This window comes from Pleuronectes platessa, chromosome 9, assembly GCF_947347685.1.
Source record: "Pleuronectes platessa chromosome 9, fPlePla1.1, whole genome shotgun sequence".
NCBI lineage: Eukaryota > Metazoa > Chordata > Actinopteri > Pleuronectiformes > Pleuronectidae > Pleuronectes > Pleuronectes platessa.
In genome coordinates, this window is record NC_070634.1 from 16,406,555 (window position 1) to 16,432,925 (window position 26,371).

At 40.3% G+C, this 26,371-nt stretch overlaps 1 protein-coding gene across 1 annotated transcript in view; it reads left to right on the forward strand.

The window, feature by feature from the left end:
- The first annotated feature begins 477 nt into the window (after nucleotides 1-477).
- pex5la (peroxisomal biogenesis factor 5-like a) overlaps nucleotides 478-26,371 on the forward strand; it is a 39,369-nt gene continuing 13,475 nt past the window's right edge. Inside the window, exons 1-7 of the mRNA XM_053430800.1 lie at nucleotides 478-591; nucleotides 10,485-10,596; nucleotides 16,753-16,962; nucleotides 17,928-18,042; nucleotides 18,286-18,379; nucleotides 18,643-18,672; nucleotides 21,123-21,218. Coding sequence (XP_053286775.1) covers nucleotides 523-591; nucleotides 10,485-10,596; nucleotides 16,753-16,962; nucleotides 17,928-18,042; nucleotides 18,286-18,379; nucleotides 18,643-18,672; nucleotides 21,123-21,218 — 726 coding nt within the window. The 5' untranslated portion in view covers nucleotides 478-522. The remainder of the gene's footprint in view (nucleotides 592-10,484; nucleotides 10,597-16,752; nucleotides 16,963-17,927; nucleotides 18,043-18,285; nucleotides 18,380-18,642; nucleotides 18,673-21,122; nucleotides 21,219-26,371) is intronic.

Sequence of the window (26,371 nt, forward strand, 5' to 3'; positions counted from 1 at the left end):
CACAGGAGAAAAACACATAGTATTCACATTCTAGAAGCTGGAACTACAGGGTTGCTTAGATCCAGGATTTTCCTATTTAAGTTTTACAATCACAACCTACAGTTATAACATCACAAACTAGTGGACACATCATACACACACACAGTACTGTACACACAGTGAGCTGTAGGGTGTGAAATGACCTCTGAACAATATTCTGTGATCATACTGTGGACAAACACTGATGTGGACGACCATGCTCATCATTGTCTAAAGTCAAACCCTCTACATTGTGCAGTGACCCTCTTCTCATCGCCATAGTCTTGTGGAAATGTCTTCAGTCGATGTGTTGTGGTTGTTAGACAGCCCTCTCGTGCTTCTAGTAATTTATCATTATAAGCTAAAGTCTGTTCTGTAAGATGCCCTGAAAGAGGTTAAAATTAAATATAAAATCACTGAGTTGTCCAACTGTCCTGACACGAGTCATTGTTGATCTCACTGTTGTAGGGGAAAGACTCTAGGGCCGCAGATAAGACTGCTGCCATGGTCCTGAAGGAGATACCAAGTAAGGCGTCATCAGAAGGGAAGCCCCTCCTCCCAGTGACTACCAAGGTGGGCAGAACCATTTCAGAAACCTCCCTCGCCCTCCCTCCCTGCCTCCAAGTGGAACTTCTTCCTGTGCTGGTTACACCGAAACACTAGCAAAGCTTTAAGTGTCCTACAACTGACCGCTGTCTACTAACGCATTACTTAAGCAACATGATTTCATTTCCAGCTGCTCTATGGGGTATAAAACCCTTCAACAGCATCACTGCATCCACAAAAACAGTGACTCATAATCTTGGGATCTGCAGAAGCAGCTTCCAATGGTTGCAGTTATCCACGTTAGTCAAATTAGCCTTTGAAAGATTAATAGTGCTCTTAACATTTACTGCATGTTTAATTCTGTAGGGGGGGCGGGGGGGGGGGGGGCGATTAACCAGAGGGTCAACACAAATTTCCTGTCCCACTCCTAATCGGGTCAGGAAAAACTTGCCCATGAACTTTTTACACCTCATAAGCAGCTAATCTTCAGCAAAAACAGTGTATGGATGCTATGGTATACCCAGCATAGCATTGAGCTACTGGCTGAGAGCTCTGTGTGTAAAGTACTACAGCAAGTGACTGTGTCCACTCTCACTTCTCCTTTGCTTTTTAAGTGATGTAGCTGGATGGATTTGCTTCTCCAGATGCCTATATGAGTTATTCTTGCTCTGTGCTTCACTGCTTCGCTACAGTGTTGTGTGTGTGTGTGTGTGTGTGTGTGTGTGTGTGTGTGTGTGTGTGTGTGTGTGTGTGTGTGTGTGCGTGTGTGTGTGTGTGTGTGTGCTGCAGTGTGTTTCCTCTTGTATCTGTCCATGTTTAAATAACTTGAAGCATGCTTTATAAGTGTTTCATTCTCTATACAATGTCTGGATGGATAAGCCGTCAAACCATCGAGATAATGTTCCCACTCGAGTGGAAGGGATTTGATAATTGCTCAGCAGCACTTCTTGCAGACAGATGAAGCTGCTTTACACCAACATATCACTTCTAATGTATCGTTTATTTTCGTCTCATGTGCCAAATAGGATTACTCTATAAGAAAGGGTCAATAAAGAATAGGTTCCCTCTATAACAGTTTTACTCATTCAGGAGTATAAGTTGCTGCAGTGTCACAGAAATCAATATGATGACACAACAGGTCAATAATTACAAATTCAGTTCAGTTGTGTTATATCCCTGTTGGGAAACTTGGCTTGCAGTCAGGTGCCCAAGATAAAAGACAACACAAAGGGACAATACATAAATAATAGCATGAATTCAAAAGAACAATTATGTTTCTAAATGGCTGGACGATATGGACAAAAATGTGATCAGGAACAAAAATGTTGTTACAGTCAATATTGATATTTATCATGATAAATTTCACATTATTATTTGTTTTCAGTTTTAAGATACTTATGTAGATTAACTGTGTTAAACCTCCTCGCTGTGCTTACACAATGCATGAGCATTATATCATTATATAGAAGATTTGTTATATTGCATTGTTGATTGAAGTTACATGACGACAATTATATATATTGTTTCATTTCCCAGCCCTAAATGGTCTTAAGATGTCTCCGTGGCCTGATTGAATGGTTTGAACCTCGCAGAGCATGGGGCTAATTGTGCAGACTAATAAAAACCTGTTTACAACATTTGACCACCCCTCATCCTTCTGTGAAGAGACACATCGACTTCGAGCACAAATACGTGTCCAGCTTACCGTTCTAATATTAGATGGTTCCCTCACATCACTGTCTGAACCATTATCCAGTTCACTGAGGTTTTCATTGAGTGTCAGCAAAGACCACTGGCCTCACAGGAATTACAGTAATGAGTTTTATGCTGTTGGATATAAACACACAAAGACTTGCTTACGTGCAGAAAGCTCTCTCAAGCGTAAAGTAGCTGCAGAATGTAGTGAGAAATAGATATGCATAACAATGTCTAGCACATATCCCCCTGTTTTGTGATGCATGATTAATATTTATGTTACCATGACTACAAACGCCATTAATGAAATTGCTATCATTACATCCAAACTAAATTCAAAAAGCAATTTTCACTAATTATCTTAAATAACAATAATAATCTATTATTTGTATACAGAATGTCCATAAAGCTCATACAGTAATCACATGTGAGCCCACATGATAAATTAAATGTGCATTATTGTACACAATAAGAATCACTCCTGTAATGGATCATTATAAGAGTCAATCTAACCATGTGTCTTGATATGGATCTTGGTCACACTGCCCGGCCCCAATCATTATATATGGTCCTATTTTTAAATCCAGTGTTTTTCCTGACAATGTGCATTAGTCCATTACAGCAGGACAACACAGCCCACTTAAAAACACTGTATCTTCCAAGTTCAGCCTGGTTTCGGACTGAGGTCGATGCATTCTGACATTAATTAAATAGGTTTCAAATGGGCTTTTTTGTCCTGAGAGGCCGTGGAATGGCACCAATACTTCAGCCTGAAAACACAACAATTAACTGCTGCTGTCAGTCGAGTCACATTTCCAGTAAGAACCTACAGCATCGACGTCAAGTCACTTCTCAGAGCTGCAGAGCAAAACAACGCAGCAACAAACGGAGCAGAAACCTGGATCACTGCTCAGGCCTGCTTCTAGTGTGCACCACACTTAACTCTTGCATATGCAATCACACACACAGGAGTAAGCAGATGCTGCAAGTCAGCATTGTTTTACTCAGAGTAGGTAGTAAATATTTAATGCTTGAACTGCAGAAGCAAGCTTAAGAAAAAAAAAACTGATTAGGTTGCTTGTTTTTCTTTCTTATTTAAATAATTTAATTTCGATCTGTAGAATTTTTTTTATTTCAGAAGTTTTGCCTGAAATACGTTTTTGCAAAATAAACACGAAGTCACACTGTGGTGTCAAACGACTACTTAATGTTGTTTTCATGTGTCCAGACAAAAACTCCTGACTGGAGTTCTTCTCTCTGGTGGCTGAGCTGGCTGCAGTTCTAGAGGCACCATGTCCCGGCTTGATGTCACTTAGCAAGTGACAGAGGCTAAGTGACAGGCTCTGGCTCCTCACGCCATATGTCAAGTCAAGTCTATTTGTAAAGTCCAATATGTCTCAATAGGCCTTACAGAGTCAGGGGTTTCAACTTGCACAGACTCTGAAAAGATAAGGGAAACTTGAAAGAGAGCCCAAAATGGAAGCAGCATGAAAGATGATGGCATATAACTTCTATAGCAACAAGGTTAAAGTTTGTAAATGTTATGCACAGATATCCCAAAATCCAGAATCCAAAGAAGCTCCAAACTATGAAGCACAAAAACAAACTTAACATATAAACAAACCTCACTTTACTGGGAACTTAGGACTTACATTTCTGCATGTGAAATGAATTTGCTGCTGAAAGGATACATTTTGTGATATTCTATACTTTTCTCAAAATCAACCAATCCCGTAAAAACCAGCAATGAGTAGATTTTACTAACAGTGTTACCTGTATAGCCAAAGCCTCTTATATCCTATTTCTATGCCAATGACTTCAGATGTGGTCTAAATGACTATTGGTGAGATTAATAACTGTTCAATATGAGACAATATAGATAAACTATCAGTGTTATGATTAAAAGACATAATAGTAAAGTATTAGTTCAGCTTTTTTCCAATTTAATTTTCAATTTTGCAGCTTAGGACAAAATGATCCAGCTATAGTGATAACTCCAAAGTACCCGTCTAACCATACGACGATATGTAGGCTCCAGTATGGGAGCACATGAACAGAACCCTAATAAGGAAACAACATAATAAAGAAATAATGATCAAGATGTGGCAAAATATAACACTAAAAATACAGATGCTTAGGAGTTACATGTGAAATAATTCCTCATCGCAACTTGTGGACATTACATATTGCGTGAGATCTTACACAACTTACACTGTTGTAAATTTCCCTCTTTGATATTTTGGATCCACGTTTCCCTTCCTGTAGTGTTCTCCACCCTCTCCTCCTCCTGTCCTCAGCCTCCTTCAAGGCAATGGCAGGTTTAACTGGTGCACAGCTCCCCTGACAGCAACATCTGAGAGATCTCCTGGAATCAAGCCCAAGTGGCACAATTAGCTGAAGTTTTCCATGACATAATTATCTAGATTACTCCTTAAATAACTTGTAAACAAAATGACAAGGTGTTTTGAAGAGGGGGTAAAAAAAAGGTACAACAAAGACAGCGAGAGGAAACGCCAACCTGCTTGTAGTCGGAGTAATGGGTGAACAGCTCAGCTTCTCTCTTGGGTTAAGAGTGAACCTATAATAACATAATGCTGCTTGCTACCAAAAAGCCTGACGCATCTCCCCGGATGAATGCAGTGGATCTGCTGTTCCCCGTTGTCTGGATGACAAGAAGGGGGAAATTCAAAAGGTCTCATCATTTCAATACCATTATTTCAAATTGGCCCCCATGGCAATCGCAGGAAGGGCTTTGAAGACCATCAACAGTGATTGTGTAATGGTCGCTGCAGATGGCAGTGACCCTCATCAGCAGTGAAGTACGGACCCAAGCATGATCCTCGCAGGCCGGCCAATCTGCTCCAATCTTGAAGAAGCTCGACACAGAAAATCAGACCGACAGTGTTCATTATTAGATGGCATCACAGAGAGTACCTAAAGATGGACAACATGTCTCCACTTTGTCCCACTGTCCATAAATCAAGCCCAAATATCCCAGATTTGAACGCCGCCATCCTGCACATTTGGCGGTAGAGCAGTAGTGATCAGAGGTGGAGACGGGTTGACAAAGTCTTACCGATACAAAAAATAACAGAAACATTCTTTTATAAATATAAATTTTAAGTCTACTTTGACTTTTCAGTTTGGTCTATATCCCATCTGCTAACATGGAGCATGTTCTGTATTGCAGCCGGCCATCATATGGTGATTGAGAGGCTTTGGCTTCACTTGTGGAGAGCCATCATGTCCGCCATCTTTATATCCAGTCTATGGATGTACACAATATCAATAATAAGTCTTTTTTACTAACAGGGTCTCAGGGTGCCGCTCTGTGAGGCTGTACTTTGCCGCAGAATGTAGAATGCTGCAAAATGCTAATTCAATTATGCTAACATGCTAATACATACATATTTTTCTCCATCTTAGCTTAGCGTCCTGCCACATTAACGTTTATTCTGCTCAACCTAAAGCTGAGCATGCCATTGGGATGTTATAGTTTTGCAGGTAGTTGCTTATAATTAAATATAGTTGCGTGAGGTGGAATCTATGTAATATTTCAAGGACAAACCTGAAACCTCAGCAGTTGTTACAATGTTAAACAGGTAACTGCTTTTTAATGATGTGGTTGATCAGTTCACATTAACAGCACTGTTCATACTTGATGCTGTGCCTGAGGCGGTGTCTGAAAAGAAATACACGAGCTGATTTAATTTCACCGAAAAGCATCATTCCTGTGAGAGCTTTTATAAAACGGAGATCAAAATGAATCCATAACTGTAAAATCCCTGACAAAGGCAAGTTTTATCTTTTTTATTTATTAATTTGTAATTCTTACTTGTAAGGAAACCTGAATGAGACGAGTGGATGATGCAAAAGAATGAATAAACCTTGATAATCTAATAACTTCTAAGTCTTAAATAAAATAATATTACGAAACTAAGTTAGAAACAGAGATAAATAAAATGTTTCAATTCATAATCTTTGTCCAGTTCCAACACAGCTTATGTTCATAAATAATTTTAAATGTATTAACTTTTTTAATGTTCATTCATTTTCAAAACATAATAAAGAGAGATGACAGTTACTCTGTTTTAATATTTCAAATGAACAACATTACAAAACCCAAAGATATTGAATGTTATATGATGTTAAAACAAACGAATCTGGAACTAGATAATTCAATTATTTGCCTGAAAATAACGGAAGATTCATCCTCTGTCAATTCAACTAGACTATTAATGAAGCTCTAATTGGATCGACAAGTATCAGATCTCCCACCACACTTAACAAACTTAACTTTAAAACCAAGTAAAAACAGGTTATAAATTGTTTTCAGTGTAACTCAAGTTGTCAGAGTTTGGGTAAATCAGATCCACAGTGTGAGTTGCAAGACTCCATAAGCTTATTCTGTAACAAGGTGCAGATTTTCTGAAAAACAAACAATACAGGAACACAGAGAGCTACTGCAGAGACACACACACACACACACAGGCTGCAAAAAGTGCTTTGATATGGTAAATTATAGCACGGAGGACAAGCGCTGCTGTTTTTGTTTAGTGTGAATGACAAGCAGACTCTCCTCTCGCTGCTCGGGCTGGGTCTGTCAGTTTAATAATTTCTACCTTTGCTTTAGGTGATAGTTTAATGAGTTGACTGTGGTTAGAAATCATCTAATTAAAACAGCAGAGGCCCTTTGAGATGTTTTATTACTTCCATTAAAGGCCAGCGGTTATGTGGCTATTATGCGGGTTCATGAAGTTTTGAAGTGGATATGAAATGAAGCATCCGCCTCATTTACTACACCAACAACTATATTGCAGCCTTCAGTCAGACTCAATTACACAACAAGCAGCACGCACCGTAAACCACTCAATAAATTCAACCTTTAAAAACAAGTCAACCGCAGTGTATTCTCATCCGATGATTTGTCGCTTTAGTCCAAGATTGGGGGAAAAAACATGGGCTGGCAGCAGCGGTGGGTGAATTCAGGTAACTTCACACTGTGAAACTTCCCCATGAACCAAAACTTTATTCTGACAACAGAACAGCACAAACTCTAATTACCTGTGCTGGGTCAGGGTTCTTGCTGAGCAGCACAAACTCTCACTAAACAAAGTAACGACCCTTCTCTTTCTCCAGATTATTTATGTTCATTTTCCTAAAAGTGGGGTAGTGTTTCTCTCGTAGTAATTTTATCCTCCAGATTCTTTGATGTAACTCAACTCTATGTGAGTCAACATTATTATTCTCAACCAACAGTTCTGTTAAATATGCATAGAACAAAACATCATAATATATACATCATCATAAATCATAATTAGCTTTCTCTTCCACATTAAGAATCATGTTCTGATTGGGTCCGCAGGGAAACACAAACCAATTGAACAGCTTAAAAAACATACTTTACATTGTTTTTACCATCATGAGACTTCATGACTTCTTATTGTATAAGAATTGCTTATAAACATAAATGTGAACAGATCATAGACTGTTTATAAGGATGGAAAAGTCTTGATCACCACCTGCTAGCTTGCTAAACTGTAGCTCTTCAATCTTACCTCCTCCATGTTAGTAAATGGGACATGGACCACAGTGGAGATTGTTTCTGTCATTCTTCCTCTCACTCTGATGTACGTTCAAGTTTCCATTTTTCTAGTCAAACATCATGAGTGACAGCTGTGACAAACTCACGATTGGCCGAGTGTGTGTATCGGGGGGGATCTCACATAACCACGGCTCCACCCCATGATTGCTACTGCACAGACTTTAGCTCCAATGGCACGAGATGGCAGCGTTTGTAACCAGGCTATTTTGGGTTCATTTCTGGATGGTGGAAGGAAGGGGAGACATCCTATTACACAGTCTATCTAACGGATTAATGCTTCAGAAGACATGCAAATTGGGTTTTATTGTTCCACTGTTTAACTCAGTATAGAGATAATAAAACACTGAAAAATAACAGCAGCATATGTGTGCATTAATAAAAGGACTGGGGCAAACAGAGGAACCCACAATTACTTTCCCTGAGTAAGTGTAATTACCTAAAAGTATTAAGTAAATATAATTCAAAACCACTTTCAGGTAACTTGCCCAACACAGCTGGTGACAGTGGTGAGGATGCCACCAGCTGCTGATGACCAGTCCAGAATACAATCATCTCTCCTGCTGAGCTACATGTCTCAATAAGTACAGGCTGAAAGGCTTTGGCCCATCCAGGCAGTCAGAGAGGAAACACTCGAGCCACAACCTCTCCAATACCAGAGCCCAAACAATGGCTGCACTACACATCCATAATTGTAAATGGAAATACTGCACAGTGATATGCTGTAAAACCCAAATCCACGTTAAACACATGGCAGGTCGTGTGCAGTCCATTACATCATTTAACTTTCAGCACCTTCATTAAAATTCTGCTTACGAGTGCGGCCTGCAGAGCAACACTAGTGAATACAACGTTTCCTCACTGCCAGCATTATGTACACACTACACAAGCTGACGACAGTGATGGTGGTGGCTCAACATTTCTATGAGACAAAACTGGTTTTCACTTCCAAATGATGAAGCACTGGTTGGCAGATTGAGTCCAGCTGCACCTGGTGTATCGAGGCGTCGGGCCAATAATGAATCAGAGGTAACTTATTCTGCACCTGCACTGGCAACGAGTACAAACCGGGGCATCACAGGCAGGGGGGTCAAGATGTGGAAGATGTAAATAAGCATTAGCAAATTATTATAAAGCTGTTTTTCTCGTTGGTGACTTGAGGTTACATGAACTGCTGTAAACTGGTCATCTTTCTGCAATAATCTGATTTCTTAAACAATATAAAACAAATTACCCATTTTCTAAATCATATATTTTATATAATCATATAAGTTTCTGAAAAAAGGTTTTTCTATGTGTGTATCTTGGATGTGTATGTTTAGTGTCTACATGTTAGTCTTCCGTGGTGGTGAACTGTACTGCATCATTTTGACTTGTGTTAATAACGTTGTCATTTACAAATGTGAGGAGAGAATAATATTAAATACACATTTCAGTATAATCCAGTCCAGTACAACTACTATGGCACCTCAATCACAAACACATTGTTGTATTACCCCTCTCTGGTCCCGTCAATCGAACTGAATGTTGTCTGTACAAAAGCGAAAACTTGTAACTGAGCTATTGTGCTGATTTAACATTAGCATTTAGTGTAAATAAACCAGTCAAACCAGTTTACATGTTTTTACAAATCAGCCGTCAAATAAAAAAGCACAAAGGCTGCAGAGTCATCACTCATACTTTTAAAATGTGCCTTTTAAATATGCCTGTGGATAGCAGCAGAAATCAGCCTGCTTGTAGCTGGCTATCTGAAAGCAAAGAATTGATAAAAACTAAATATGATACATTCATGTTCAGATAGATGTTAGAAGTTTAGGGAGACATCTCATCAGGGACAAGCTGCATGTATCAGCTGGTTTTATACTCTCCAAGTCATTAGAGTGTAACATTCACCAATCCCCTGCTTTACAATGGTTATGATCAATTACTGTGGTTTGTTGTGTGTGTGTGTGTGCGTTGCGTGTGCATGTGTGTGTATGCGTACATGTGGTGCATATGATCATGTCAATGGTAAATGATCTGTATCTATCCTTTTCTAGTCTTGATGACCACCCAAAGCGCTTTACAGTACATTTGTTTGCCATTCACCCATTCACACAAACATTCATACCGCCAACCTCCTAGTTAGAGGATGACCCGCTCTACCCCCTGAGCCACAGCGGTGGTTGGGATCTGTTTCAACCAATGGCTAAACATGAGCTGCATCAAAACAGAACGGCCACAATCTGGGCAACATCAGCTAGAAATACATGTCAGTTCACATCAGTAGCACAATAACTAGTAATGAGTTAGCAAAGAGGGGTTTAGTAATTGATTACAATTATGTGTCTTTGTGTTGCTCACATTTTAAACATCTGAGCAGATAAACACACATTTGAATCACTTCAGTGTATCTAGGGTCAAGATAAATGAAAGATGTGCTGCAAACCACCACAAAGTGTGTTACCTTCCTAAACAGACTGTGATCTGAGTCTGTATAGTGACACTGACACTGAAGCACGACCAGAGAGATGAACTTCACTCCATGTTAACACAGCAGCCGCATGCAGAGGTTTGGATGAGGGGGTTTGACAGAAACATGCCGAGTGAGAGCCTTAATCGTCTCGTCTGTTTGCCCTTACAGCTGGTGAGTGAGCAACAAGAGAGCCGCCCGCTTCTGAGCCCTTCCATTGACGATTTCCTCTGCGAGACCAAGTGTGATGGGGTTTCCCGCCCAGTGACTTCCAACACAGCTGGTACCGTACACTGACTCGTCCCATTTATAACAGACCACCAGGCATATGAAGTTTTGTTTTAATTAGAGTCCTGTTTGAGTTACTGCTCAGCAGCATATTGAGGAAAAAATGTCATATTACACTGTGGCTGCTAACACATGAGGTACTTTAATCCAAGTGCACAATGTGCTTGAACAAGGAACATTTTCAAAATATATATTCAATGATGTCTGGCTTTCCTCTAAGCTATAGAGCTAACAGTTGATAAAGAATGACTTAAATGGTCACTTTAATGAATCAGAAATGGTGCAGAGACATTGGACATATACTGTGAGTGGCCCCTCCTGTAAATCGTTTTTTAAATCCTAGATTCACAACTGCTGTGTACAGTAGTGCTACTAGGAGTCAAAGATTTCCTGTCAGTCTTGAGTCAGTTTGTGAGATTTGGTAGAACACACAGGCAGGATTTTTCTGCCATTACACCATTTATTTTATTACACCGCTTGAGTATATTTTGTCACACTGACTTAGCTGAATGAAAAGGAAAAAAATGAGTTTTTTCTGCCACATTTGACTGTCGTTTATAGTCTCACTCGTTTCTCTGTCCTCTCCTCCTGCCTGGGGCTCAGCTGCTAAAATACTACACACACAAAGAGACAGACAGTGGAGCAGGGAGGCCACGACGGAGGAAGTGACCCAGGCGAATTTAAGATAATGTCTCACTCACGTAAATGACAACTCTGTCAAAGGGAAAGGAAGACGCTAAACGATTTTTCCTTTCCTATTTTCTTTACTGCAGTTGGTGTTGTTTTCTAAAACCACAGTACACTAACAGTACACTGTTACACACAGGCTGAAACTGAAGCTGTCTGAATGTAACCAGTTTATCTTAGTTTAGTTAAAACCATGAGGAAATCTGACATTTCTCCAGGTTGCCGTCTCATCTCCATCTGATGTTTCCATCTGCCTCTATTCTGTCTCCTCTGTGAAATGACAAACATGCCACATGCTTCATGTACATCGTGATTTAATGAGTCTGTTTCTTTTGCAGCTTGTCCCATTTGGTTTTAATTAATAGAAAAAAACCTCACCACCTCAGCCAAGTGTAAAAGCTGATAATAGCTTATTGTTTCTGCTTCAAAGCTCTGGCCAAAAACTGCCGATGATATTTCACTGGAAAAATATTAATACAGTAACTAACCCTAACCCTAACCCTTTAATATATTTAAAGAAATACCTTAAAGGGATAGTTCAACTCAAAAAAAATTCACTCATTATCTACTGACCAATATGCCACTCACCAACGACTGTTTATGAGTTTTGAACTGGACTGAGTTGAGCTGTGTTGGGCTTGCGGAGGACACGGAATATGTAATATATAGATTGAATTACTCTAGATTTTTTTCACGTAGTTTAATGTGAAGTCAGGTCCAACATCTTCTTAAGTGTTCTTCTTTTTAGTGTGTTTTTACTAAAACCCAGAAACGTTTACTTACGCACCCACAACACCTTTCCCTTAACAACAAAAACAAAAAGAGGGCTTTGAACCAAACCACACCTCAAAAACCAAGTCCCGACCTGGACTGTGGATTTGGAAAATCATTACAGCACAAGTATATATTCAATATAATGGCTTTATTCCATTGATACATGGAAATAAACTAGGTCAAAGTACAGTGCCTTGCATAAGTATTCACCCCCTTTGGACTTTTCTACATTTTGTCATGGTATAACCACAGATTAAAATTTATTTCATCGTGAGTTTATGTAATGGACCAACACAAAATAGTGCATCATTTGGAAGTGGGGGGAAATATTACATGGATTTCACAATTATTTACAAATAAAAATCTGAAAAGTGTTGAGTGCATATGTTTTCACCCCCTTTACTGTGAAACCCCTAACAAAGATCTGGTGCGACCAATTGCATTCACAAGTCACATTTGCAAGTCACATAATTAGTAAATAGGGTCCACCTGTCTGCAATTTAATCTCAGTATAAATACACCTGTGTGATGGACTCAGAGTTTGTTGGAGATCAATACTGAACAAACAGCATCATGAAGACCAAGGAGCTCACCAAACAGGTCAGGGATAAAGTTGTGGAGAAATATGAAGCAGGGTTAGGTTATAAAAAAATATCCAGAGCTTTGAACATCTCTCTGAGCACCATAAAATCTATCATAAGAAAATGGAAAGAATATGGCACAACCGCAAACCTACCAAGAGGAGGCCGTCCACCCAAACTGAAGAGTCGGACAAGGAGAAAATTAATCAGAGAAGCAACCAGGAGGCCCATGGTTACTCTGGAGGAGTTGCAGAGATCCACAGCTGAGGTGGGAGAATCTGTCCACGGGACAACTATTAGTCGTCTGCTCCACAAATCTGGCCTTTATGGAAGAGTGGCAAGAAGAAAGCCATTGTTGAAAGGGATCCATAAAAAATCCCGTTTGGAGTTTGCCAGAAGCCATGTGGGAGACACAGCAAACATGTGGAAGAAGGTGCTCTGGTCAGATGAGACCAAAATTGAACATTTTGGCCTCAATGCAAAACGCTATGTGTGGCGAAAACCCAACACTGCCCATCACCCTGAGCACACCATCCCAACAGTGAAACATGGTGGTGGTAGCATCATGCTGTGGGGATGCTTCTCTTCAGCAGGTACAGGGAAACTGGTCAGAATAGAGGGAAAGATGGATACAGGGAAATCCTTGAAGAAAATCTGATGCAGTCTGCAAAAGACTTGAGACTGGGGCGGAGGTTCATCTTCCAGCAGGACAATGACCCTAAACATACAGCCAGAGCTACAAAGGAATGGTTTGGATTAAAGAATGTTAATGTCTTAAAATGGCCCAGTCAAAGCCCAGACCTCAATCCAATAGAGAATCTATGGCAAGACTTGAAGATTGCGGTTCACAGACGGTCTCCATCCAATCTGACTGAGCTTCATCTTTTTTGCCAAGAAGAATGGACAAACCTTTCCATCTCTAGATGTGCAAAGCTGGTAGAGACATACCCCAAAAGACTTGCAGCTGTAATTGCAGCGAAATGGGGTTCTACCAAGTATTGACACAGGGGGGTGAATACTTATGCACCCAACAGATGTCAACTTTTTTGTTCTCATTATTGTTTGTGTCACAATAAAATTTATTTTGCACCTCCAAAGTACTATGCATGTTTTGTTGATCAAACGGGAAAAAGTTTATTTAAGTCTATTTGAATTCCAGTTAGTAACAGTACATAATGGGAAAAAGTCCAAGGGGGGTGAATACTTATGCAAGGCACTGTAGGTGTTGAGAAATTGACTGATCTGACTCTAACAGATGTCAAGTGCCATCTTGGTTTCCACATGGGTGGGACCTTGATCACTGAGCTGTATCATCATTTGAATTAGGATTTGCAGATGAAGGCTGCGCAGCTGACATGTGTCATCTCCAAACTGGTAAAGTCTGGAAACTGTTGTGGGGAAACTATCAACCTTCTGTCTGTCCAGAGCCTCCTGCTGCTCCTTCTGTCGATGACGCAGGCCCAATATGAACTGGTCATCTCAAACTGGACAAAGTGGTTAAATCCGCACTAGAATGTAGTCAACATATATTATCTTAAAAATGTTCAAAGCTGTTTGTAGACATAGTACATGTTCTCTACATGTTTACACAGTTTCCTCCCGCAGTCTTAAAGCATATGAAGTGGATTTGAGCTTTAAGAGTCTGTCAATCTCTTTTCCCACAATGATGGACTGGCATCGCTTCCAGCACTGAATAACACAAAACAGGAATTAGCAGGCAATAGAAAAATCGATAATTAATGATAATCACCAGCTCAAATAAACGTATCCACATGAGACCTACATCATGCTCTCTCTCTCTCTCTCTCTCTCTCTCTCTCTCTCTCTCTCTCTCTCTCTCTTTCAGGCAGGCTGTCTTACTCCCCTCTTCTTTTGAGGTCGATGACTGTTTTTGCCTATATTATACATTTTAAGCCGTTGTCATGGGGATGTGGGGTTTAGAAACACATTTGTCAAATATTTGTTCAACCTATTCAGCTTGTCTTCCTGTTGACTGATAGAAACCATCCCTCTTACCCTGGTTAGGTTATCCATCACTAGCCATTTTACTGATTCAGTCTGAAACTCATGTATTCAAGCAGAAGCCCTCACCATCACCACCCCCCCACCTGGCTGGATGAAAGCCCTTCTCCTCGGTGCACATCTTCTTTTTTTCTTTTGTCAGCACTTTGCTCCGACACGCTGGTTCAATAGTCACAGGGATGCGGTGGAGAAGCCATGGTTCTCACGTTTCCCAGCTGATTCATGTGATTCCGGCGTTCAATTAAAGAATGGGGTTTTTGAAATGGATTGCTTACCCAATGTGGAATGGTGAAGCCAAATCGTGTCTGAGTAAGGAGTTCATTCCCTCTCTCTTATACCCCAGTATATCTGTCAGTCATGTTGTGAGGCTGAACAGCTCGAGAATTCCGTTTCTTTGCTCAGCATCGGTCCAGGGGTCACCACCCAGCAGCTCATCATCCATTAGATAAAAAGAGAGCAAACACTTCCAGTTGGTGGAAAATTGTTTTCCCAGTCCCGTCGTTTTGGTGTCGACTTGAGGGTGCCGAAACATTTCTGACGTCATTCCCTTGATTTCTGATTGTATTTGTCATCTGAAGAGCACAAGTCACGGGAGATGAGCTTACTCTCTAATTATGCAGAGGTTCCTGTCAACAAATGCTCTCAGTTGGTTGTCATGAAACCACAGCAGCCCTATTATGCACTCGAGGTGCGCAGTGCTCAGGATGAACAGACAAAGTCCTTTAAAAAGAGTGAGAAAAGTGTGTCGGTTAACAGAGAAAACACAGATTTAAATTGTACTGATCTTGGGGCCTTTTATCGATACTAAACATGACGTAATGACGACTACTGCACAGTTTGTTGCACGTTTTCCTCTGAGACATGTTCATATACATCAAGTGGCAATAAATAAGATCAATGTAATCTTTCAAATTCTTGCATGTTACCACACAAAGTAGCTCTACTTTGTTGCAGGTGTCACATTCATAGTAACATTTTAGGGCTATTGGGCTTCACCAGACTGTTCAATACTTTGTGTAGCTGAGAGAATTCAGCAGGACACACAGGTCGACAACAATCATCAAGTTATAAAAAAAACGTATTCCCTGCCTATCATAATCATGCTAATTACAGGTATCATACAAAAGCCAGACACTATAACATACTGCTGCTGTGTGTTGAAAAATCACTACTTGTAAGCAGGAGACAGAAAACGAAAGTTAGGTCAGGTAGTTTCCCTGGCTTGCTCAGACTCACCCTGGGTCGGGGTCTGCAGCTGCCTGTACCATCGCAGACAACTTCACCAAACAGACAGGACCACTTGATGCAGTGAAGTGATTTCCCCTGATGGAGCAGCGTTAAAGTGAGGAACTGCACTTCTGAGGAAAGAGAGAAACTACTCAATATTCGTGCAGCACTGTAAATACATATTTTTCCCAGAAAGAAGCTGCATGAAAACCACATGAAATTGCTAAAAACGCAGCCAGCAGCAAAACATGATGATGACGGGACTCAAGAAAATCGGCTGTGGGAGGAAAGATAGATGCCAAATATTTCCGAAGAGAACTTTTTTAATTGAAATTAAAGAACTTCTCCTTTCAAGCAGTCTGACTATAATAAACTCTGTAGCCATGGCCCTGGTAGACAGCACATACAAAAGCCGTGCTCCTTGACAGAAGGCCGTGTCCTTCTTTGCCGGGGAACCAACCTGAGATTGAATTACTTAATTGACCAAACTGGAGCTCCTCGAGGGGGCTGACTTTTCCTCATCAGACTGTGCAGTGGCCTGAAGTATATTTAGGATCTCTGAAAAGAGCAGCATCCAGTTTTTTTAGATGTCTGCCCAGGGGGTAACAGCGTGACAGCTTAAGTACCCTTGACAGCTCAACTCCCCGTGTCAGAAAAAGTGTAGATCAAAATCCAAACTTCATGAAGTACTAGAAGAGAAACCTGTCACTCTATCTTATCACAAAAGGAGTGAGGCTCCAAAGTGACGTAAATTAAAATGTACCCGACTAAGGTTAGCAACACTGCTGCACAAATATATGACGTAAAACAACACAGTATTTGTAAAAGGAGGGGAGCTGACCTAGTGTTATCCCCCACAGTTCTGTCTTCAACACTGGACCTGCTGGATCTCAGTGAACCTGGCGAGAGGAGGAGCAGTAAGGACAAGAAGATTACGCTAACGTCCCGGCGTGACAGCCAGAAGAACAACCACCACAGGAAGAAAACGGATGAGACGGAGCTGATCCAGGTGGAAGTTGAACAGACAGGACCAAGCATGAGGACTCCGGAGAGAGCGTCGCTCGACTCGGGTAGGAGGGCCGCAAAGTTTGAATAATTGTCTATAAAAACACACAGAAATACATTGAGCTAACAGCGGGCATGTAGAAGAAGTTGGGGACACAACAGAAAATGTTGATTCAAGGAAACGGATATAACCAGATGTAACCCTTAAATGTCTTTATCTCACAATCAACCACCTCCAACTTTCACCCTCTGAGTAACGGACCCGGCAAATGTTCAAGACAGGCCACAGAGGGATTAAGACAATTATCTGTAATGCAGGGGATCAACGAGAAAGGCATAAAGAGGAAACAGCCAATTACTTTAGTATTTGCCAGTTGAGAAGGTTGAAGTCTACATTGAGAGCTAATTATGCAGAGTGAGTCAAACTACAGTGTGGTGAATAATTCATGACAGTGAGACTGATTATAACCTCTGTGCAAAACCTTTTGTCTAAGCCGAAATGTGAATAGATATTTTTTTTTGTTCTTTTGGACACCCACAGCAATATCATATTTCCATTTAAGATTTGTTGAAAACATACACACTTTTAAATTGCAACTTAATAAGTGTTATTGCTTCATGACATTTTCAAATTAACCGATTATTGATCAAGATCAAGATCAAGATTTTTTATTTGTCAAATGCACAACAATAACATTAAGCAGTCGCTGGCAGTGAAATGCTTGAGTCTCAGGCTCTCTTCTAACAATGCTCAAGTAATTACACACTATACAATAAAATAAGATAGAAACAGTATAAAATAGAATAAAATAGAATATAAAAATAGGAAATAATGTATATATATATAAATATATATAAACAGCTGAGAAAATAAAACAACAGAAGTGCAAATCATCAAATATGTCACGGGTATGCAAATATGTCAATATTGTCACTGTTACTGATATTTAATAGGTTAAATGTAGATTTATTCTGTTTTCTGATTATTTAAAATGTATTATTGTGTTATTCATGTCAATGGTTAACATAGGTTCACCGTTGGATAAATGGGAAGAGCTGAACCCCAACCCTGAGAGAAATGGCAACAGAAAATGGAAGATGGAAAGACGACGTTCATCCAAAAATTCTTCCAATGAGTTTCTGTGGTAGGTTTTATCCCTCACTAGGCATCACAGCATATTGGCTTTTATATCTACCTCCTGTTCCATTAGAACAACCCTATCTTTAATTTGTGTATGTACAAAGTTTAAATATTCACATACAATATCCAGAAACATTGGGGTCTTCGTTAAATGTTAAAAAGTGACTTGAAGCCCAAGAAAGTCTATTTCTGTTCAAATAAATGTCAAAATGTTTTACTTGTCCCACTTTTCCCGTCTTCTCCTTAGGTCCATAGACTGTAAAACCCAATTAGACTCATCGCATAAGAACTCCTTGGAAGCAAATACCAAAGTCGACCCGGAGTGTGTCCTAGCATCTCAAGTAAGTGCCCAGTGTGACAAGAGCAGGCAGGAATCCTTATTGCATGCAGTGTCGTAACTTGAAGTGAGAAAGCCTCACACATCCCAAATACACTGCTCTGACTGACGGTTAATCTGTCATAATAATTTCATGAATTTAACTTTAGCACCTGCATGTTTGTGCACAGCAATTTAACATAACAACGTTTGTATCTAATAAGACAAACTGTTGTGTGATTATTAACCCATCCTTTTGTCCTAATCCCTACAATTCTTCAATTTCAGCTCAACAGGCAGTATATTAGTGGAAGACATGTAAGCCTCCCTATGCATCCTTTCATACAATATTGAAAGACTTTCACATTTGCACCGGGGAAACAGCATCACACCATCTCAAAATTTGTCAAAAAATTACAAAAAGAGGTGATTAATGAAGCAACTGTTGGCCTTGAAATTGTATTTTTGTGGTGCTAAAAAGGTCCAAATGTCAAGCGCTTTCCTCCCGGGTTGATGTTCCTATGTAGGTCTGCATACGGGGTCTTGTTTCCAGACACCATTATTAGATTAATAGCCGATGAATTATTCAGCGGGCTGACTCGGAGCCCATTAGTGTTGATCCCACCAAGCCAGCTAGCCATACATCACCTTTTCACCACCGATAAATAATAGATTTGGGATTAAAGATAGCTGTCCAGGATGGAGGGAAGTTATTGGCAAACAAACACTTAATTTGTTTCGCTCAGGAGTGACACAGTGGATCGCTGACAGAGATCCTTTAAAAAGTGGTTTTTAGTTTCCAACTTGGCAGATACCACAAACACACACACACACACACACACACACACACACACACATGCATGCAAACAAAGCGGCCGTGTGATGCATGACAGGCACAAGAGCCAACACAAGTAAAAGGCTCAAAACTTTAAGCTTTAAGGAAAAATCCACCCTCATATCTTTAGGCATTGATGACTTGAATGAATTCTGAAGAGTTGATTGTTTGAGTTGTGTAGTTCATTCTTAACCTTGTGATTTATATCTGACATTTCACAATAATCTCATTTTAAACTCCACTTGCTGCTGTAGGTTTTTCCTGAGCTTTCAACTGCATCTCACAGACGAAGACTGTGAATGGATCTGGTTGAAATGTAACTGTATATCACTTGTTTAGTGTGTTCAGCTGACCATTCCTTTAACTGAACAGCCAATCATAGCTTGCATAAAATAGGGTTAAATTTGCCATACACATTGAAAGTTTAAAAGTTAAAAGATACTGTCTGAAATATGAACAAGTATTAGCAATATGACCAAATATGGCAATATTTTTTTACCCGAGTGAAAGTTGGGGTTTTTAACTCATATGCAGAGAATGACACTTGGAAAATGAGAAAAACTTAACAAATCTGATAAGTTCAATTATGTGTTGTACATCATCACCATGCTTACACACAATGCACAACCAATATAATGGTATATATTTTATTTTATTATATTGCTTTTGATGAAAATTATTTTGAGATAATTATCTATATTGTTATTATTACCCAGCCCTGCAACCAACCACACTGGACTCATAGGACTAACTGGCTCTACACTTACACAAAAGAACAATAACGTTTCTTCTCTCTTATAGTTTCATGAAACAACATTGTTTTCTGGTCATGTTTTGGCAGAGAAATTGATGTCGTCTGACCTTAGCCAAATTCCCCCCATTATTTTTGTAAAAATAAAAAAATTGTGGCTTTGGAATTAAGCCCAGTTTGTTTCTGAAACATCATTAAATTATATAAACTGTTGATATATTCATTTCGGATGTTTAAAGATACTAGAGTTCTAGTATTAAACAATTACTGTCCTGAATAATAAAATAAAATTGACAAAGATGGGAAAGCAAGAATAGTGGGTGGATTTTTCCTTTAACAACCATGCTACAGCATACGGCAGTTTTATTTTTATGTAAACAGACACTCGATTTCAGCACTGCATGAATTTTGCTCTCGTAAATAAAAATGTGGTTAACTCCAAAAAATGAATGAGGCAATTTCATGAGAGTCAGTTAATACTGGGATTATGTAACCTCAATTAGTCTTGTATAATGGCAGATTGCAGAGATGGCAATAATGACAGACTGGTCTGGATGCCAAGCAGCCTTAAGAAGCCCACACACGTGGAGCCATCGATTCTATGTAATGGATTTACTGGCCCTGGAATATATACAGTCACTGCTACTTACAGTAAATCGAGGGCCACATGTGAGCATGGAAGGGCATCTCAAAATCATTTACCCCCTTCCAGTATGTAATGTGTAGGTGTAATGTGGAATCGTGGAAGCTACACTGCACTTTGATAATGCAAAACCTCGCGCGTGTAATTGTATACGAAGCATATGCAGTTTCACATACAGTTTGTGGTGGCCTGGGGTAGGGTGTAGGGGGTGAGATGCTGACGGTGCTGAGTCCGCTGATCTTCATAAGCATGTCACAGGCTTTGTCGAGGCAGGGATATTTAGTGCCCACCCTCCTTGCCCGTCTCGCCTTCTGGCTGATGTGTTGTGCTACGTGGATGTGTGTGTGTGTGCGTGTGCGTGGGTGTTTGCGATGTGCTCTGGGAGTTTGGGGATAATTAATTTTGTCTGTGCATTAATGTGTATAATTAAATGTGTCTTCATATGTGTGTGCGTGTGTACCTATGTATGTATGTGTGTGTGTGTGTGTGTGTGTGTGTCTGTGTGTGTATGTGTGTGTGCGTGTGCGTATGTGTGTCAGGCTCGTTTGACAAAGGAGCCGCGGTGGGGCAGCGCCCTCCTGTCCAGACACCAGTCCCTGGAGGAGGAGTTTGAGCGGGCCAAGGCTGCTGTTGAGGTAAGCAGAGTGTTGCTGAGCTCATCTCACATCTGTCACCTGTCAGTAAAGAGTCCCCTTTACAGCTGACTATTAATAAGACTTAGCAAGAAAGAAACAATTGTTTTTAAATACTATACAGCAGAGCTTAAATTGTTGATACAGATCTAGAACAGGGCTCTTGGAGCCCTACTTTGAACCTGGGACCACATTGGTGTGGATTATCATCATTATAACTTTTGAAAAGCCTGATCTCAGCACGAGACCTGACCCCATTCCTGTGTCTGTCCAACACAACCAATAAACTAAAAAGCAACAATCTAAAATAAGAGAAAAAAGCAGAACTAGAATGTGAGAATCAGCAAAATACATAATAAATAAAGCATAATTTGATGTAATAAATCATAGTTTTCCTTTCCAGAGGATCCACAAGGTTGTTGGAGCAAACACTGAAAACTTTGAGGGTCAACAAGTAAAGCTTTTGCCTCCAATTTGATAGATATAATATAAGGGGGGAAAAAACTAATATTATTTAAATAAAGAGGTGTGCTAAAATTACAATTTGCTGAAGTATAAGCCGAGGAAATCATCCATCATTGCACGTGTAGCCTCATAATCCCCCCTGAAAAGTAAATATCTACCTGAAGACCTGTGGAGCTGATTTCCATTTGACTTATTCAGCACTTTTTAACCCTTTGTCAAACGATCACCATGGTGAATCCTGTATTTGCTCCTGCGGGGAGAACTGACAGTGGAAATGTCTATTCATACACTCGAGTTCACGGGGTGTTGACCCAGAAAATTATTCAAAACTCTATGATGGCTAACAATAGGAAGGTAAATAGGTCAGTCATTTTGCGGCCAGACGTATCAGGTAACACAGGGGATGGAGAAGTTACAGTAATTAGATGTGGCTTAATACGTCATAGGAATATGCATTAACACACTGCATGAGTCGAGTCGTAAAATACGCCTGAAGTTCCTGTGGCATCAGCCTCATGGCAGGGTTTGCCACAATGACAACATGGCAGATATGTTAAATGAAAACCTCCAGCACCTCTGAGGATCTACTGTCCTCACCTTGTAACTATACTTAACCTTACTGTATGGAGCACTTATAAGATGGATGAGATGAAACAACAATTAAATGTAATAAATATTTGTATATTTCCTTTTTTGCAACATGGTTTCTCTCAGCTTAGAAAGAAAAGAAAGTATAGTTTTTCTTACTTGCAATAAAACTATTATACAATTGAGTTGACATGTCCCTTCCTAAGAAATGTGAACCCTGCACTATAAAGTTACTTCAGCTTTACTGAGGTCTACAGTAGACTGTTGCATGTTGAGCTATGTGTAACGGTCAATAAATAATGGGAGCAGAGACCGGAGGAGGGGGAGAAGGTGAGAGGAGCAGCGGAGGAAGAGTGGACCGACCCGCTCGGGGATCCCTTCCCAAACTTAGCGATGATGTCACATCTTGTTTAAGCCGTAAGCTGTGTCCTCTCAAAGAGCAGCACAGTTTGAGAACATGCATCAGCCAGAGGGCAAGCGAGGAGGTCCTGAGATGCTCCTGGACGAGCGTCTGAGCACGGAGCATCGATCGGTAACAGTATCTCGCTGCTTCGATCCAGCAGCCTGAGTGCTGGCCTCTGGTCTAGAGGAGCCCTGCTGCAAGCGGTCAGCCATTCTGGCTTCCACCGTCGAAATAAAAGCCCACAATCAGATAGCTTCCACTGAAGTAGCTGTGCATGTGCATGCTTTTTCATACTTATGAAGATATGGACCTAAAAATAGCTCAGAAGGCAGAAAGAACATTAAATCAACACTTCGCCTCTCTGCCAATTGATTCAATTAGATGAAGAGGCCAAATACAAAAAAAAAGCTAGTGTTCAGACGAGATATTAGGAAATATCTTCCATTTTACAAAGCTGGCACTGATGAGAATCTGAAGTTTTTATGCGTTAATCAAAATATAAAAATCCTTGTGAAAAGACAATAAAATGGCAGTGGGACAAGTGAATAAGCTCAGTTCTGAATTCGTTAACAAAGAGCCTGATGGGGAGATATTTCCTGAATAGGGAAGTGTCCATGAGCATGAGCATGAACAAACCAATCAATCTCTATCAATCATTTTCTCTGAGCTGATGACAGTGTACTACCTTTATTAAACAGAGAACCACTGGAACAGCTGCAGGGTATATTTCGATTTCAGGGAACAGCTTATTGGCTGTGGGGCCTGAGACGACACTCCCACGGTGTCGATAAAGACGAGTTGAAGGTGCCTGAGCCGCCTCTTGTTTGATTAAATCAGCAGCAGGACAGGTTTACTTTCATCTTGCAGAATGTTGCTCAGAGACCGGTCTTGGTTTAGTAAGGCAGAGCAGTTGCCTAGAAGTTAGAGATGCAGGCTGGCGGGCAAAAGGTCAGTGGTTTTAATCCACAGACCTGCTGGGAGATGCAGAAGGGGGAAAGCAAATCAGTGATGTGTTCACCTCCCACAAAAACTTCCATCAGTGTGCTGTCAAGCAGACAACTCAATAGCAAACTTTTCCAGTTGAGCTATAAAGTTTCGGCATGTGAGTCAGGATGCAAAAGGCCTCCACCAAGGGAGCCATATCTCATACTGAATGTAGCTTATATACAACCAATTTGCAACAGAAATATTTTGTTCGACGTTATTCATCTTTTTGCTCCGTTTTTGGTCTCTAAAGACTCCTGAGGAAAGTATCAGACAATTTAGTACCTAAATGCTCGGCTACATTCACCAGCTACCGACTAAGTGTGTGTCTGTCTGCTGATGCTGCTAAGCAGGAAGTGTACAATGGATTTTTAAAGCTTATTTTGCTTTATCAAGGCTGTGAGATCAATAAGACCGGGGGGAAACATTTTAACAGTGAGCTGAAACTCACCATAAAACTCAGGGAAGTCTAAGGCTGCTTATTCATAGGTTCATCACTACAAGCAGCACCTTTCACTCTGTATTCACACATTAACTGTCACTTGAAACATTGTTGACAGACTACAGCTGCTTTACATATTCCAAAGGTCAATGGTGACTTGAAGCACGAGACATGTCGCTGTTACTTTTCCAATATTTGATCACAAACACATCTTTCCACGGGTAGTATAAAAGATGCCAAGCCTGGTCTCTGGTGTCAAAGTGCTGACCTTTATATAAGCCAGACTGGGAGAAATATTTACAATGAATATAACCAAGCTGTTAAATTTCCTTTCCAAAAAGAATTTGGTTATAAAAGTTCAATACAAGTCTAAAATGTAAAAGACAGGTTTGCTGCAGGTGAGCGGTGATAAGAATACGTGAAAGCTCCATTAGTTTAACACAGTCAACAACCAGACAAAAACACATGTCAGGACATTATGCACCTGTTACCGATGCACAGCTCTGTGGTTCTCAACCGCACAGGACTACAAGTAACATCCAGGCCACTGCAGCTCTATGTGCTGTTATCGCAGACATCCATATAGGAGGTAATTGCATTGTGTGCCAATATCCATTGGTAGCACTTTGTCTATTAAAATGTATTTCATTCTTCTCTGAGTGACATTATCAGGACTCCAGGTCCCTATTTTTATCTCGCTGACCAAGGACTTGGCCTACGCAGCAGAGCAGGGGGTGGCTTGTTAACATTAAAAGGCCAGGCCAGCCAGGCTGCAGAGATGGGGAGAGCTTTTTTTTGTTTTAGGCTGCTCTCTGTCACTGGTAAATAATGAGACTTTTTGTAACGTAAGCTCCCTGAGCAAAGTGGATATGTAACGGCTTTTCCCGTGCTTGGTTTCCTCCAATGGCTGCGTCTCAAGGTAAAAACAACGAACAAAGACGGACACAGTTAACGTCAGCGTCCACTTCAGAAGCACTCACACGAGTAATTCAGGATGCAGTAGTTATGCTCAAAATAACTGTGATACTTCAATTTATCATCTATTTTTCCTACAAAAGAAATACTAAGAATAATATCGGATTCAGCTTAACAGACGCTCCAGGAGTTGGAAATTACGTAACCTCAAACACCCCTTACAATTAACCAGTTCACCTAATTTCACTTACAGGGAATTTACAGTCACTGATTAAGCGCATCACAACTAAATAGTCGCTTGACTTGCCTGAAATAGACGGTTTTATGTTTGCAAAGAGCTTCAGAGCCCAGAGACCTACATTTCCCTTTATACTTTTATTCATGTGCAAAATGGTCTACAGTTTTTCTGAAAGGGAAATCCTTGACTGGCAGATTTGTATAAACGTAGACATTGCTGTTGCAGGTTGAATATTGTTTGCTTGGGGACAACTTCATTCACCAATCTGCCACAACATTGAGACCAGTTACTTGTATTAATGTTAAGGCAAATCGGGGAATATATGGGTGAAGAGACAACAAATATATCTTCTTAGTCCTGCTGAATATTCATCATTCTTTCTATAGGTCTGGTTTTGATCTATGGTATTAGCTTTGAGGACAACAAATAGAGCAGCTCAATGATCATTAGTTTGTGTTTCACTGACCGAGCTTGATTCATTTTCAAACTACCTCCATGCAGAGTAGTTTTTCCTACTGTATATAATAATAACCTCAATTCAGCCAACCGAAAAACCCTATTGGATTCTAGCTGCCTCTGATGGAGCTGTCATGATTATCCATGTTGTAAATAATGCATTCGTGAAGAAACTTATAAATCCCCACCGACCCTCCAAAATGCCAACACGTAATTTCAGGCAGTGGTGACAAGGTTGGCGACAGGAAGCGTCCTGGATTTAATTCATTTCACCTAACACTTCATCAGAGCTGCTGGAATTAGAGTCACATCTACGAGTTTACTCCAGTGATACACAGGATATAAATTACCTCCCTGTATCTTTGTCTTGTTTCGCATAATTGAACTGCCAAGGGCCCTTCACGGCGTTGTAAAGTAATATGACGGAATTTCTTGTAAATTTAAAATCCACCTGTATAATTCTTCCATTCCAAATCACGAGAAATAAGTTGTCACCTGTCTTGCAACTACGGGGCGAGCGAGTTACACACTAGAAGGGATTTCACAACGCAAACAATTGCCTGTCATTGGGACACAAATAACAAGATGATGAATCAGGTCACAGTACGAACACTGGCGCACACAGTAAGAGATACTGGAAGCAAATGTAGTATTATGTAAATGAG